This window comes from Lotus japonicus, chromosome 3, assembly GCF_012489685.1.
Source record: "Lotus japonicus ecotype B-129 chromosome 3, LjGifu_v1.2".
Taxonomy (NCBI): domain Eukaryota; kingdom Viridiplantae; phylum Streptophyta; class Magnoliopsida; order Fabales; family Fabaceae; genus Lotus; species Lotus japonicus.
This window is the reverse complement of record NC_080043.1, coordinates 71851653-71866372: the sequence shown is the minus strand read 5'-3', so window position 1 is coordinate 71866372 and position 14720 is coordinate 71851653. Positions and strand designations below refer to the sequence as shown.

General features: G+C 40.1%; 1 protein-coding gene across 1 annotated transcript; it reads right to left on the bottom strand.

Moving 5' to 3' along the window:
• Positions 1 to 1587: 1587 nt before the first annotated feature.
• On the bottom strand, positions 1588 to 4270 carry LOC130745669 ((R)-mandelonitrile lyase-like). Its single transcript, XM_057598030.1, has 3 exons — positions 2504 to 4270; positions 2351 to 2382; positions 1588 to 1900 (listed from the first exon to the last, which is right to left on the bottom strand). The coding sequence occupies exons 1-3, from the start codon at positions 4135 to 4137 to the stop codon at positions 1818 to 1820; spliced, it is 1749 nt and encodes a 582-aa protein (XP_057454013.1). The 5' UTR covers positions 4138 to 4270; the 3' UTR covers positions 1588 to 1817.
• Positions 4271 to 14720: the final 10450 nt, after the last annotated feature.

Sequence of the window (14720 nt, the reverse complement as noted above, 5' to 3'; positions counted from 1 at the left end):
GTGGCACGCAGCACTATGGTCTTACGTTTCGTCGTACCTCTTCCCCCGCTGTTCTTGGTTATAGTGATGCTGATTGGGCTCGCTGCACTGACACTCGTCGCTCTACTTATGGCTACGCCATCTTTCTTGGTGATAATCTCTTGTCTTGGAGTGCCAAGAAACAACCTACTGTTGCTCGCTCTAGTTGTGAATCTGAGTACCGAGCCATGGCTAATACTGCTTCTGAGCTCGTTTGGTTGCTTAATCTTCTTCATGAGCTTCGTGTTCGGTTATCAGCGACTCCTCTTCTTCTTAGTGACAACCAGAGTGCTTTGTTTATGGCTCAGAATCCTGTTGCTCATAAACATGCCAAACACATTGACTTGGATTGCCACTTCGTCCGTGAGCTGGTTTCCTCTGGCCGATTAGCTGTTCGCCATGTGCCCACTTCTCTCCAGCTTGCTGATATTTTCACTAAGGCGTTACCTCGTCCGTTGTTTGAACTTTTTAGATCCAAGCTTCGTGTTGGTCTTAATCCAACGCTAAGCTTGACGGGGGGTGTTAGAGATAAATATGTGTAATATCCTACGGGATATTCCTTTTACTATTATTTATATATTTTGTAATATGTCTCATAATATTCCTTAGAATATTCTGTAATTTCTTTATTATAAATAACATTGTCTACCTCACACAATTTGTGGTGAGAGTATCCAATCTTACAATCATCTTCCCCACTCCTCCCACAAAAGCCAACAATGCATGCCGCCATCACAATTGATTATAACGACAGTGTCAAACGGAGGAGTCCAAGCAACCAACTACTTTGGAGCCGTAGAGAACGTCGCAAACCAAGCCTGGCAACAAATTATGTATTGTATTTTTTTTTGTTGACATTTAAGTACTGTTTTGTTTTTGTACATCAAAAAGATAAATTGCACCGTCAGGAATTGATTTCTGGACCTCTCCCTGTCCAACTCATATGTCCCTCAACTCCTACCATTTAAGTACTGTCTATATTAATTATCTCTTTACTTAATTTAAGCCAAAGAAAAAACTACATCTTTACGCTTCTTGATTTTTTTTTTTTTTGAAAGTATCTTTACGCTTCTTGATAAAAGAACGTAGAGATAGGAAAACAAATTGAAGATGTTTAATTTACTTTTGTACATGTTTATCTTCTACATTTTCTTCTTATTCAAACGTTGAATATACTGTAGTAGGACTCGCAAATTTTAGTTTGTCTCGATATAATCTAATATTCTCTTTTTATTATTTAAATGGAAGAAAAACCCTATTGGTTCCCGTCATTTTCTTTTCTTTTATTTTCGCTTAAAATAAACGCCATGCTACAAATTCAGTTCTTTATATTAGAATGGGTAGCTATAAATAACTATCATCTTTCATTTTCTTATCTATCTAATCTTTGTTCTCTATCTTAAAGGAGGTGATGTTATATTCTGCATGTCACGTCGGGACAAAATTGTAATACTTTTCTGTAAGCAGATGAGGAAACTAATAGGAAGAATCAATTACGTCGTTAGTGGACAAAGACATTAACATTTGGCAATATATTTTCAAAAATAATTTTAACTTTTTTTGAGATTGGATTAAGCACTATTTTGGAGAATGAGACTATGATGGTCTCCACTATCTCAAAATAGTTTTGTTACAAACACTCACAACACCTCAAATTGTAGACTGATGGGGTGGTGTTGTCCAGTCCAGCCCATTCCTTTTACGAGCTGGGATCAAATGGGCCAGCACATAAACCAAATAAAACCAAAGTATGTCACGAGTTTACACTTTGCACAATGCTCTATTATCCAAACCAAGAGTTAGTGCCAGATTCTAACTGATGCTATTGTACATTCCTGCATAATCTCTAAACAAATACTTTCTCGGATGCAAACAGTTTGCACTGAAATGAATAATAAAGTAGCTTGGATGAGCCTCACAACTTCAACAAAACAGTTAAACAAGATGAAAGAAAAGTAGGCATGGAAATGGTATAACGAAATATATCATTACAACTCTATGAACACAACAGATAGAAGGGGACAAAAATATAGACCATGAAGGCAAGAAACTTGGCAATGCTTTGATTGCTGGCAACTTCACATTATTCAGGTATGAATCCAATCTAATCAACAATTATGTGAAAATGTTACAAATCTACCCCTACTTGTTACAGTTTCTTACACTGTTATCTGCTAGATGTGGATTCTTTACACTCTCTAAGTATCTATCAATGATCCAAATTGAACATCAAAACCTAATATGCTACAATACCAAAAAATTCAAAAGCTAAGTATTCACATTTGTACAATAGCCAAGCAGAAGAGGAGAGTGAAGAATCATTGGTATCTACCTCTTTCTCTGTTTATCTTGATCCCAAAATACCTGCCAAAATAACATAACATGACTTCATCAGTATACATTATTATGCTAAAAACATACACATTGCACTGAAGGTAAAGTGAGGGGGTGATCATGATTCATGAACAAGAGAAGCTAAACTCACCTTCCAAGCATCATGATGGTGGCCTGAGGATTGGTTCCCGGCGACACACTAAACACTGAACCATCCACAACCCGAAGTGAATCAATTCCAATGACCCTAAGCTGAGGATCAACCACCCTGCCCACAACACAGCCCCCATGGTAATGCCATATGGTGCTCACCGTCCGGCGGCAGAAATTAGCCATCTGACCATAGTCCCTCTGGTCACGCGGCAATGCAGGTCCAACAAACCTGAAATCCCTCACCCCCAACCGGTTCCTGAACTTGAAATCATTCATAGCCCTGCTCCTGAGAACATCCCCAATCTTCCTAGTCCCATTCACGCAGCGCTCGACATCAACCGGGTTGTTGAAGTAATTAAACCTCACAATGGGGTTAAACCTGACATCAGTGGAAGCCAGTCTGAGAAAACCAGAAGAAGCAGGCCCTGAAATCTTCGACATGAGGGTGGCCACGGTGAGGTAAAGCGGCGGCGCAGGGGTGCGAATGAAGACCGAATGGGGAGGAGAAGCAAGAAACGGAACCACATTCGATGCTGCTTCGATGTAAGAACCAGAATCCGTTATGCCCACCACCTGTATGAGAGAATGCTCCAATGGAACTGAAGGGAGAATAGTGATTCCATTGCGAGGATTGTCATAGAGGAAATGCCCAACATAGGGAAGATGATGCGCCACCGGAATCCCCCATGAAGAAAGGTAAGATCTCGGCCCAATCCCACTGAGAAGAAGAAGCTGAGGACTCCCAATCGCACCAGCAGCAAGAATCACCTCACCGCGTTCCCGCAGAATCGCGTGGTGATACCCCCCCAATTCGTCACGGTAAAGAACCCCAATCGCAGAATTTGAATCAAGGGTTGAGGCAGCAAGAAGCACCCTCTCGACGGTGGCGTGCACCGCCACCTTGAGATTGGAGGGTTTCGCGTAATTCAGAAGATCAGCGGCGGTGTGTCTTGTTCCGGCGGAATCGAAGGTGGAGCCACCGATCTTGGTCCCGGTGGCGTGGTCGACGGTGAAGCCATTGAAGGGACCCACCCCTGCTTCCAGCAACCCATCACGAACCGCCGATTGCCACGTCCGGAGGTGCGGCGTGAACACGATTTCCCTCTCGACCCACTCGTAGGACTCGTTGACGAGCCTCATGTCCCAGCTCAACCCAGATTTGTTGAAGAAATCGGCGTCGGCTCTGCTGTAGAATCCGGCATTGATGGCGCTGCTGCCGCCGAGGACGCGGCCGCGGGCGTTGTTGATGCCCTCCTCGGAGGTGAAGGGTTGCGCCGGGGAGTGGTCGTCGTTGACGTTGGAGATTAACAGCGTGCTCAAGAAGCCTTCTTGGGTCATGAGATTTGGGTTTCCGTGGCCGATGGCTCCTCGTTCAAGAAGCAGAACGCGAGAGACTCGTGACAGTGTTGCTGCCAGTGGGCACCCCGCTGTGCCGCCGCCGATGATGATGTAGTCGTAGTAGTCTTCCGGCGGAAACGAGCTCGCGTTGGCTACCATCTTGAGGTAGGTCGGGTCTGCATTTTCATGGTGCTGAGATTGGTTTTGTTGTTGAGCGGCGGAGGCGAAGAGTGTGGTGAAGAATATCAGCATTGCAAGAGATGGTAAGGTAATGATGGTGGTGGTTTCTGCCATTGTTGTTGGTTCTTGGAGAGGATGGAGAAGATTGAGAAGGGAATGAAGAAGAAGGAGGGAAAGAAAACCGTTTTGTAAATGATAATATGATATTGTTTGCAACACGAGTGGGTTCACTGGTTTCTATTAACGTTCCCTACTTCCCTTCATGCTATGTATCTTTCACCATAATATAATATCCTCCAAATGTAAAAAACAAAAAAAACGAAATTATTATTATTATTATTATTATTATTTTGTGATGATGTGGGTGGGGCAAGCCCCGAACCTAATCAAGGATGGGCCTAGGGAAGGAAGCTCCCATACAATCTCCACGAAGGAAGTGCGAACAGCCTAAGGGGGGATCATAGAGGATTTGCACTCGTGAGTCTATAGAGTGGCCTAGATTAGCTAAGAAGTCGGCGATTATATTGCCCTCTCTTCTAGTATGCTTAAATTTGATCTCCCTAAACTTGTCTCTCCATGCTTGTATAGAACGCACAAAGGCAACATAAGGGTGGCGCAAGCGCATCCCTGAAAAATAAGGTTTATAGCTATGGTTCGATCACTCTCAGAGATAACCTTGTGGAGTCACATGTCCCAAGCAATTTTGGTGGCATGTCTCAAGCAATACGATATTATTTAAAGAAAGGAGAAATGACACCCTACCTCTATTATTTAAAGATTCTTAATCAAGGGAAAATACAATATTTCACCTCCCAAGCGAGGGTAATGGGGAACTTTCACACCCTGTATGCATCATTACATAATTTTTTTTTTCCGTAATCGCACCAAATCAACCCTTACAAGTCAAAGAAACTCGCAAAACCACCAATTTATCAAACAGTCACTCAGTGATAAGACACAACTCCTTTTATTCTAAAGGACCTCGGACTACACGTTCGCTCTAAAAAGACATGTGCTTCCATTCGAGCCGAACCTACAACGCTTATCTCAAGCACTTTCCTCAAGAGCTCCTGCGCTCACCTCGAATTACGAGTATACTACAAAGGGTAGGGCAAGCTATCTCTATTGTCTTAGACTAAAGAAGTTATGTTGGAGCTGGACATTCCAAGCACCCTCATGCCTTAGGTACTCGAATTGAGGGTAATTGTTAATGAATATTGTTACCTGCCCAATACCCGGTCCCAATTAGAGGAGGTCCTATGAATAAGGTAACGTAACGTTGAATATTACTAGATATATCTATGGCCAGATCATATCATATATATTTACATGACTCTCTCCAAATTTATAAAAACCTTATACATATGTGTAAATATGAGACGTCTCTGAGTGATGTGGATCCATGCTCTCTCTCTCCATGAATCTTCAAGTAAATATTGGATCTAGCACCTTGAATATCCAAGAACAAGTAGGAGAAGGTGGAACGTGTGGAAGACAAGGAGATGAAGCTGAGGGATGACGCCATGAACACTCATGGAAGAGAGGTATGATAAGCCAATGGTGAAGATAAGCACAAAGATGGTGCATCTTTGATAATTCTTAAGGGAAATATCTTAGAGAGAAACTCGGAGGGAACACTCTACCTCACAAAATTCATGTCTCAAATTCGATTAAATGTGAGTTAAAATTTAAAGGTTTCTCCCTTATATAGGGAAGGGAAGCCACAAAATAAAAGAGCTATGGGTCAAGCCCAAGTGGCTCAAACCTAATCTACCCGCACTCATACTCAATTCTCTCTCATCTTCTATCCATTAGACTTCTAGGTGAAAGTCCAATTCTAAAAAATCCATGTAGGCTACAATACAAACCAGATATAAAGCCCACCTTATTTCGAGCAAAAAACAAAGAACATAGTAAATATAGGGGAAATACTAGTTGTACAAGGTTAAGTCTTGAAAGACGAGTCCAACAAGCTCTCATGAGCTATGTCACTCGAAGTCCTTCATCTGTAAGCAAGTATGCATCACTGAGGTACGCATCATTCTAACTCAATCTTAATCCTCTCTGAGTCTTGATGACCTGATGCCCACCTGAACCGGTTGGGTACGTACTAGAAGAATGATAACCTGCTAAAGAGGAGCATTACGGTACGGACAACCCCTTATCAACGTTGACCTAATAAGATTCAATAATTCTACACTAAAACACATTCATAACCTTTCCCTTCTCCTCCCTATCTATCCCTTCCCGCCACTCCCTGCACTGCATCTCTAAAATATTAAAAGCTAATATTTTTCTTTAACAAACCGTTAAATACAATCAACAAAGTGAACAAACCATTCTCATTCGTTAAGGCAAGTATTTTTTTTGGGAATTGTTATTCAGACTCCCCCCCCCCCCAACAGTTATTCAGACCCCTCAAAATTGGTGAATTGTCCAAAAAGCCCCAATTTAAAAAAAAAACTTCCCAATTTCCCCACTAACTTCCCCCCCCCCTTCCCACTTCTCCCACTTCTTCAAACTTCCAAAACCCCCCTCCCCCAAACACATTTCACTCATTTAAATCTTCCTCATTCAAAATCTCCCTCCCTCTCTCACGCATCCTCCTCCACTGCCTCCGCCTGCCACCGCCATCGGTTCCGCCAGCGACACCGCAACCGAGTGGAGTCACCGCCACCCCCATCGCCACCTTCTGCTACCAACCACCCAAGATTCTTCCCGAAACCCAGGTTCGTTACGCGACCCGACCCATTCTGTTATGGTTTTTATCGCACTTTGTAGATGCGTTTCTGTCGCAGCTTGAAGGTGCGTGTTTAGAATACACGCACCTTAAGGGTGCGCTTGATACGCACCTTAAAGGTGCGACCAAGGCGCACCCTGAGAGTGTGTCTTAGACCCTTATCTGTCAAAGCTTCAATTGTAACACCCCGATTTCGGTGACGTCACTTTAGTAACCAAAAAGAAAACAAAGCGGAAAAAAAACGTGAATATTTTTTTTCGATATTTGTTTTAAGTAAATAAAAGACTTGTCGAATTAAAGACGTATCAACGAAAGATAAACATGACTAATATACAGATATATATATATATATATATATATATACAACCCCCACAGTAAGTAGCATGCTACGTCACGAGTAATCCTCCAGTGACGGAAAGTAGTGCCTGTCGGCAAATATGTACAGAACAAAATATAAGGTCAGTATCCTGAATACAGTCCTCCAACGAAAGTAGGTCAGCCCAAAAACAGCCCGAAGACCTCCTAGTCCGACCAACTCCCTGTGACTCCCGTTAAGAGAACCACACAAAAAGCTAAAGGTCGGGGACCTACCCTGCCCCAAAATGAGAAAACTGAAGATCAGAGCCACGACGCTACTCCTACCCTAATCCTGACTAGAGGAGCACAACACAGCACTCCCAGCTACGCATCACCAAGATCGTCGTCTGAATCTGAATCCAAGACGACTAGGTCTATGACTGCATCGGTCATCACAGCTGGTCCTGCGGGTACTGTACCCGATCCCAAATCAACAGCAGCCGCGACGGTGGGTGTGCTAGAGTCAGATGAAGTCCCTCTACAGGCAACTCCTCCGAAGGGTCCTCCTCGTCCTCAGGCGACGGTGGTGGTGGTACTACAACTCCAAGGCCACAGTGCATGCCCGGTGGTAGGTTGAAGCTGACGGTGTAGCGTCTCAAAACTCTATGCGTCAAGTTTCCCATTCTGTCGACGCGGTCCTCCATTATTCGCCCCGAATAGATAGCTCGGTGACCGGCGGGGTCGACCACCCATGAGCCCGGGGTATCCTGGTCCAACATCTCGAACCTAGTCCCCCCCGAAGGGACGACCATCTCGAACCAATCTGCCATCGACATCTGACAAAAAGGGCATACATAGCCCCCCATACACAGGTAGCACGCGCGAGGGTCAACTCAAGAATTACATAATAGTACATCCAATAGGTAAAGTTTAAGCAATAACTACATAGACTTAAATATGAATGACAACATTATATATTGTATATCCTGTCAACGAAAATAAATAACATTTGATGGCAATTAACATATCTCAAACAATGTTAACAAATATCAAATACACTCGACAACTAAATCAGTATGAATGGTGCATGTAATGCAATGCTAAGGAACAAGATGCAATCTGGAGGGATGGACACCAACGAGTCAGCCCTAACACCAGCCACGGTGGGACCATTTCCGCTCGGGCGTCTCTTATACCAAACAAAATGTAGTCAGATCAGCAGTGAACCCGTAGGTCTGCCATTTCCGTCTGCTACTAAGAATCACCGTAGTGTTCTTATGTGGAAATCCGGGTCTTATGACCATTTTGGAATTCACCGAGGTCCGGCATCCCACCGTGTATTAACCTCAAAATGAGTGCATGAATGCAAAGTGATTAGCCAAACAACGTCTCCGACCTCACTCGTCACGTCGTCACGTGTTCTAGCTAACTTACTGTCTCTAAAAAGAATAATCTAAGGTAAATGTGGATTCTGCGACAAAAGACAATTAATTATAAAAAGTATCTCATGATGATTTCTCGAATCATCCGACTCATCTCCATCCGATGGTCAAAAACTGCTCAGCGAGCAAAAAGTACCAATGTACTTGGAAACTACCCGTTTCCCGACTTATCTTTCAGATAGCCCAACAACAAAACTGCTCATCGAGCAAAAGAGCATCAACATACTCAGAAACTTAGTAATTTTCCCGACTTATCTTTTAGATAGTCGAACAACAAAACTGCTCCTCGAGCAAAAGAGTATCAACATACACGGAAACTCATTAGTTTTCTCAAAATTTGGACTCGGCGACACTTCTCATTTTCCAAAACTATTAATCAAGTCCTAAGCTCTTATTTGCGATTGTGATCATTATTTAAAGATTTAGAGGTTGTTTAATGTCTTATGAATTTTCCTTGTAAAATAGTTTCCATTTAGTTTTGTCTTTAATCTTATGAGTTTAAAAGATCCCATAATCCCAATTGATTCCCTGAGAAGGTCTCGATCCATTAAAATATGAATAAGGGCCCGAACCTCTGTTCGTCCCGTAAAACTTTTCCAAAATCTCGTGATGAGTGTGGCATAACTGTCCGTTATCCTCACTCTGACGTACAACAGATATATGTGTATTTGCATACTCAAAGTAACACAATCCAACAGTCATGGCACATATATCAACACATTCTAGATTAACCATTTAGCACATAGCATGTGAATCAATATCAACACATCCTAGATTAACCATTTAGCACATAGCATGTGAATCAATCTCAAAAACAATTCAAGCGATAAATGATTATCAATTGTCAGCCGTAACCTCAGAAAACATTTTTCCCAGTCAAACACAATCAAGTGCATAAACAGTAAATCAAGTCGAATTCATCGACACCTAAAACATTAGCTAGTATTCAGTGAGTAGCCCTCACCTGTAAGTTCTCCAGCTTGCTCCTCAAGTTCTCCTTCACAACCTTCCTCTCCGACTCCACAGCGTTCCTCAAACGAACCTTAGAGCAATTTCACAGAAATCAATCACAATGAGTCAGAAACTCAGCAAACAATAAGTACTAGGGTTACACGAAGCATTATAAACTTCGAAGTACGGTAATCTAACGCGTTAAGACAAGTTTTCGAAAAACAAAATTTTCCTCCCCCTAAAGAGGAGCTCTCGGCCACACATCACAATTGTGTGCATAGATTTTTCTTCGATCAAACTTGGTTCCTAGGTTATCATTAGTCGTAACTAAGACGAATCTAAGCTCAGAAAAATTTTCGGATCGAAAATTGTCGCAGGGGTATTTTGGTCAATATTTTCAGCTCAGAATTTCAAAATTGGAATTTCGAAAAACAAATTGGATGGGGACGTTACCAACGACGTTTATGACGACTAATCCTACTAGCGCTAAGCTAAGTCGAGAGTTTTCAGCTTAAAGGATGAGACTTTGGCTCAAAATGGGTTTCTCCAGCAGAAATGAATTCCGGCGGCATTTCGGCGACATTCGGCAAAATGTAATCCGCTAGAAGTACTCTTGGGTACATAGGGAATATGTTTAGACACTAAAATCAAGCTATTTGGACAGTTTTACAAAAAGCTCAAAACTTTGAGCACAGAAAGACATAGAGAAAGACGACAGAATTGACGATCAGAAGTGAGAGATAGTATCTATACCTCGAAGTCTTCGAATAGCAACGAACGGTGTAGCAATCGGGCAAGAAACGACAAAAATCACTTCCTCCTCCTCCTCCTCCTTGGGTGCTCGCGGGTTTGGGGTTTGAATGGGTGAAGGGTTTTGAAAAATTTTCATTTTCTTGCTATTTATAGGTTTTGGAAAATGTGGAAAAATGAAAATTTCGCGATTCCGATTTTTCCTGCGCATTCCTCCGTGAATTCTAAGATAGGTTCTGGCGACTGAATTACAGAACTCAAAACAGGTTTCTTGAAATTAAAGCAAACGATCCAAAGTCAGTGTAAATCGATTTTACCCGAAAAACTACTTTTTGCAGTTGATGTCGGATGAGAAAACTCCGTTCTGAAGAAAGATTAGAAATATCAAGAGAAATAAGCGTACACGTGTGGAATCTTCGTTTGAAGCTCCGAATAGAAAAAGTCTTCATCGTCCGTTGATTTTAGGTTTCTTGAACTATTAGTGATTTAGTTTCGGCAAACTTCCGAGTATTGGAATTTGACGTTCGTACATTCTAGGGTTTCGTATCGAAACGCTTGTTAAGGAAGAATTAAGAGAAGTTCTAACATTTCTGTGAAGATTTTTGGAATTAGTTTTCATCGTGTCTTTAAGTGTAAATTAGCTATTTACTAGCGTTCTTGCCCTAGGTTTAAGCGAATACTAATCGTGCTATAAAATTTATCGACTTTGATACAATCCTTAGCCTTTTCCTGAACTTTCTCCTTCATAAATTTATTCCATTTGATAAACACTTGTTCAGGTTTTCCTTCACGTTACATCAACTAATCGTGAATAGGAATTTTATTCGGTTTATTCTAAACTCGAAACTTTGGGTCTCACATCAATGCCTTTATGTTTTTGTTCTGTTTTGAGTCTTATGTTTCCAATGTTGGTTCAAATATGCCAAGAACAAAGAATTTGAATTTGCCCCCGGCCAACCGTTCTAGCCATGGTAGTAGAATCCCCCCCACGGCATCGGTACGTAAGGAGCGTGAAGTCGCCGCCCTACGAAAGAAAAAAGAAGAGGAAGGGAGGAAGAAGAGAGATTTTGTGTGAAAATGAAGGATTGGGAAGCCCTTTTTATAGAGCTGCGGTGCCCTAGGTTGTAACGACGCACTTATTGACTCATTTAATGAGTTTTACTGGTTGTTGACTCATGGTCAATGGTCGGTGCGTTTTTAACGCACTCTCAAAGTGCGTCACCAACGCACTCTCAGTGTGCGTTCGTGTCGCACTCGGAACATGAGGTTCAAACTGCGACTGTCACGCATTTAAAGGTGCGTTCGAAAGGGGTGATTTCGGGTTTCAGAAAATTCATTCGGTCTGAATAGCTGGGGGGCGTCTGAATAACAATTCCATTTTTTTTATTGAAAACGTTTCTCTCGGGACTCTGTGGTATCCGGCTGAAGAGGGTGTATTTTTTAATAAGCAATGGATATCTATTTGGTAGAAGTTCTAGAAGGCCCATGAAATAACTATGCTATGAGCACTAAGCTTTCCATTCCTTTAGTTTTTCATGCTCAAAATTTGATTTAATCTATGAATTAATTAATATTCTTAGGGATTTGCAATTTCCAGTCCCTATTCCACATGGACCAAGAAGATGAGGAACCTTCACCATACAATACAAGTCTTCTCCTCCGTTCCAAACACTCCATTGTAATGTCTCACAATGCCACACCCACCTTTCTAACTCAATATAGATGTGTGAGAGAGAACCAGCTTCTGGATTGCGGTTAAATGTGCCTTCTAATTATGGACATTTTTGCAGTGTACAAATTAAACTTAACAGCAAGCAGTTGACAACTCTAAATTTTTGTAAATTAATTAATATCATCCCTTATGTAAAAAAATGACGTCAAAATTTGTGCTCCACCGCTAACCAGAAAAAAAAAAAAAAAGTTGATGGACAAAGACAAATCAGTTAGTGAATGACTGAATTGGGTCGGATTAATTTTAAGAATAAATCGATTTTTCAAATTCTTTCTAGAAAACATTTCAAACCAAGAAAAACTATTCATATCCAATTTAACAGTATTTTTACAAAAAAATAATTAAAAAAACTTAGCCAAACAACTAAAACATTCTAATTTTTTTAATAAAAAACCCTTACATGAATAGCTCTTGGTTGATGAAGATTGTATACTCTAGATTTATTTAAGGGAATTGTTATTCAGACCCCCAAAGATATTCAGACCCCTGAAAAAGTGCAAAAATACTTAAATATCCTTAATGAAAAAAAATATAAAAAAAACCCACCCCTCCTCACAACCACGCGCCACCCCTATGGCCGCTGCCGCCGCCACCACCACCACCACAAGCTCCATCTTATGTCGTTTTTGAAAATTTTCAATTGTAGGGAGTTGTTACTGTCGTTTTTAATTTTTTTTCTACAAATAAACGCACTTTAGAAGTGCGTTACGCACTTTAGAAGTGCGTTACGCACGCACTTTAAGTGCGTCGTTAACGCACGTATAAGTGCGAAGTAAACGCACTTTTAAAGGGTGAATTGCTGTAAATTTGTACAGAACTGATGTCAGATGATTTTTAAAAATTATGAGACTTCACAGTAAATCAAGTTAGAATATTTGGAGATTTATGGTGGAATAAAAAGTGTTTGAAATTCAAAATAAAATACCTAAGTTATGATCGTTTGGTTTTTCTCTTCAACTTTGCAATTGGTCGACTTCGCATCCGAGATAAAAAAATTGTCCAATTTTCCAAACCGCACCGCTCCTGATTCTAAAGCGACTACTACAAGGTGTCGGAATTTGGAGATTCTGACTACATATTTGAGCTCAGAATTGTCCTATTACCGTAATCAAGAAGTGTCAGTCCCAAATTTCTTCCAGAAATTAAACAGAAAAAAAAAAGAAATCAGTGCGTTTCGCTCGCACTGTGAAAGTGCGACCAAAACGCACGTTGAAAGTGCGTGATGGACGCACCTTCCAAGTGCGTGATGGATGCACTTTCCAAGTGCGTTTTGGTCGCACTTTCACAGTGTGAGCGAATTTTTTTTCATAAAGGGTTTTTTCAAATTTTACGAATTTAACGGGGTCTGAATAGATGTGGGGTCAGAATAACAATTTCCTTTATTTAATTTATTCTGTCATGGTACGTATATAACGAAACACCTACTAAAATTCATTTATATAAAACACTGAATAAAAATAAAATAAAATAAAACAGTAGAAGTATGTTTGGTATATAGAATAAAAGTAAGTGAAATCTGACACCCATAACCAGCGGGCAATTCTTCAGGAATATTATGCATTTGAATTGAAGCTTTTTCACACCATGTTGATTGTTTTCTTGAGATCCCCTCTGAATTTGACTACTGATTTCATGACTAGATAGGAAAGAAGTCCTTCCTTCTTGTTCCAAGTAACTCTTTGAACTAGTGAAGCTTGAGTAAACTACACTCGGTGTTTGTAGAATTGGTGCCATAGTTGGAGTTGTAAAAATTGAGAAAGAATCAACGGCCTTTCTGTCATATATTTAAAAATATTGGGAACAAAAATATAAATAACTAAGCAAATAAAAAGTTGAGTGAAACCTCAAATTCGTTCAGGAAAGATTCAGCCTCGGACAAGTTCGTACTTGAAAAAAAATGAAATATCTTCAATTTTCTGAACTAAAATACTCGCATAAAAAAATTAAAATGAACATAAAAAGGAAAAACTACAAAAAATGATAAGAGAAAAAATGTGAGAAAATTACACTATTGATATGCGATGTTACCTGCAAATATAGATTTATAGGAATTTTACTCAAAGTTGAAGTAAAAAACGCACGAAATATTTGTGGAAAAAATTAGTAACAGGGTTCACAGTTAATAAGTAACGAATGAGATGGAGTGTAATATTTGAATAAATATCAAATTTAGTGTTAAAATATAGGAAAACCCCGTGGCGTATAATTAACGCTTAAAGAAAACATAATGGGTAGAGCTCGCAATTTTTTCTTCTTTTTATTGTGTTTTCTTTCGGTTTCAAACCAAATAAAATTTATAAATCCGTGTTGTCTTTGCTTATCTATTCTTCCTTCACATATTTATTTGTTCCAAATGAATGCTAAACGCTACTTGGGCTTGCTTTGGTCTTCTTCTTTTTCCTTTTTTTTTGTTGCATGTGTTAATATGTTTGGGATAAAATGTTTTTCTTTTACTTTTTAGTACATGTTTGATTACTGTATAATTAATTTTAAAATTAAAATAAACTTTTTAAAAAAAATTAATTAACTTTTGAATTTGAGAGAAATAATTTTGAAAAAAAAAAGAAATTGATTATTAAACGGACAAATGACAAGGTTTGTAGTCATACTCATACATGGCCGGAAGTTACAAGGAAACAAGCATGGTCCATATATATATATATATAGACCAAGTTGGGATTGAAAGCATCGTTTGTGCTAGAGACAAACACATAAATCTGGTTCGAAGGCTTGGTTAGATGGTTGACTTTAAAACATGTATAAATTTCAACGTCAATGCATAAAA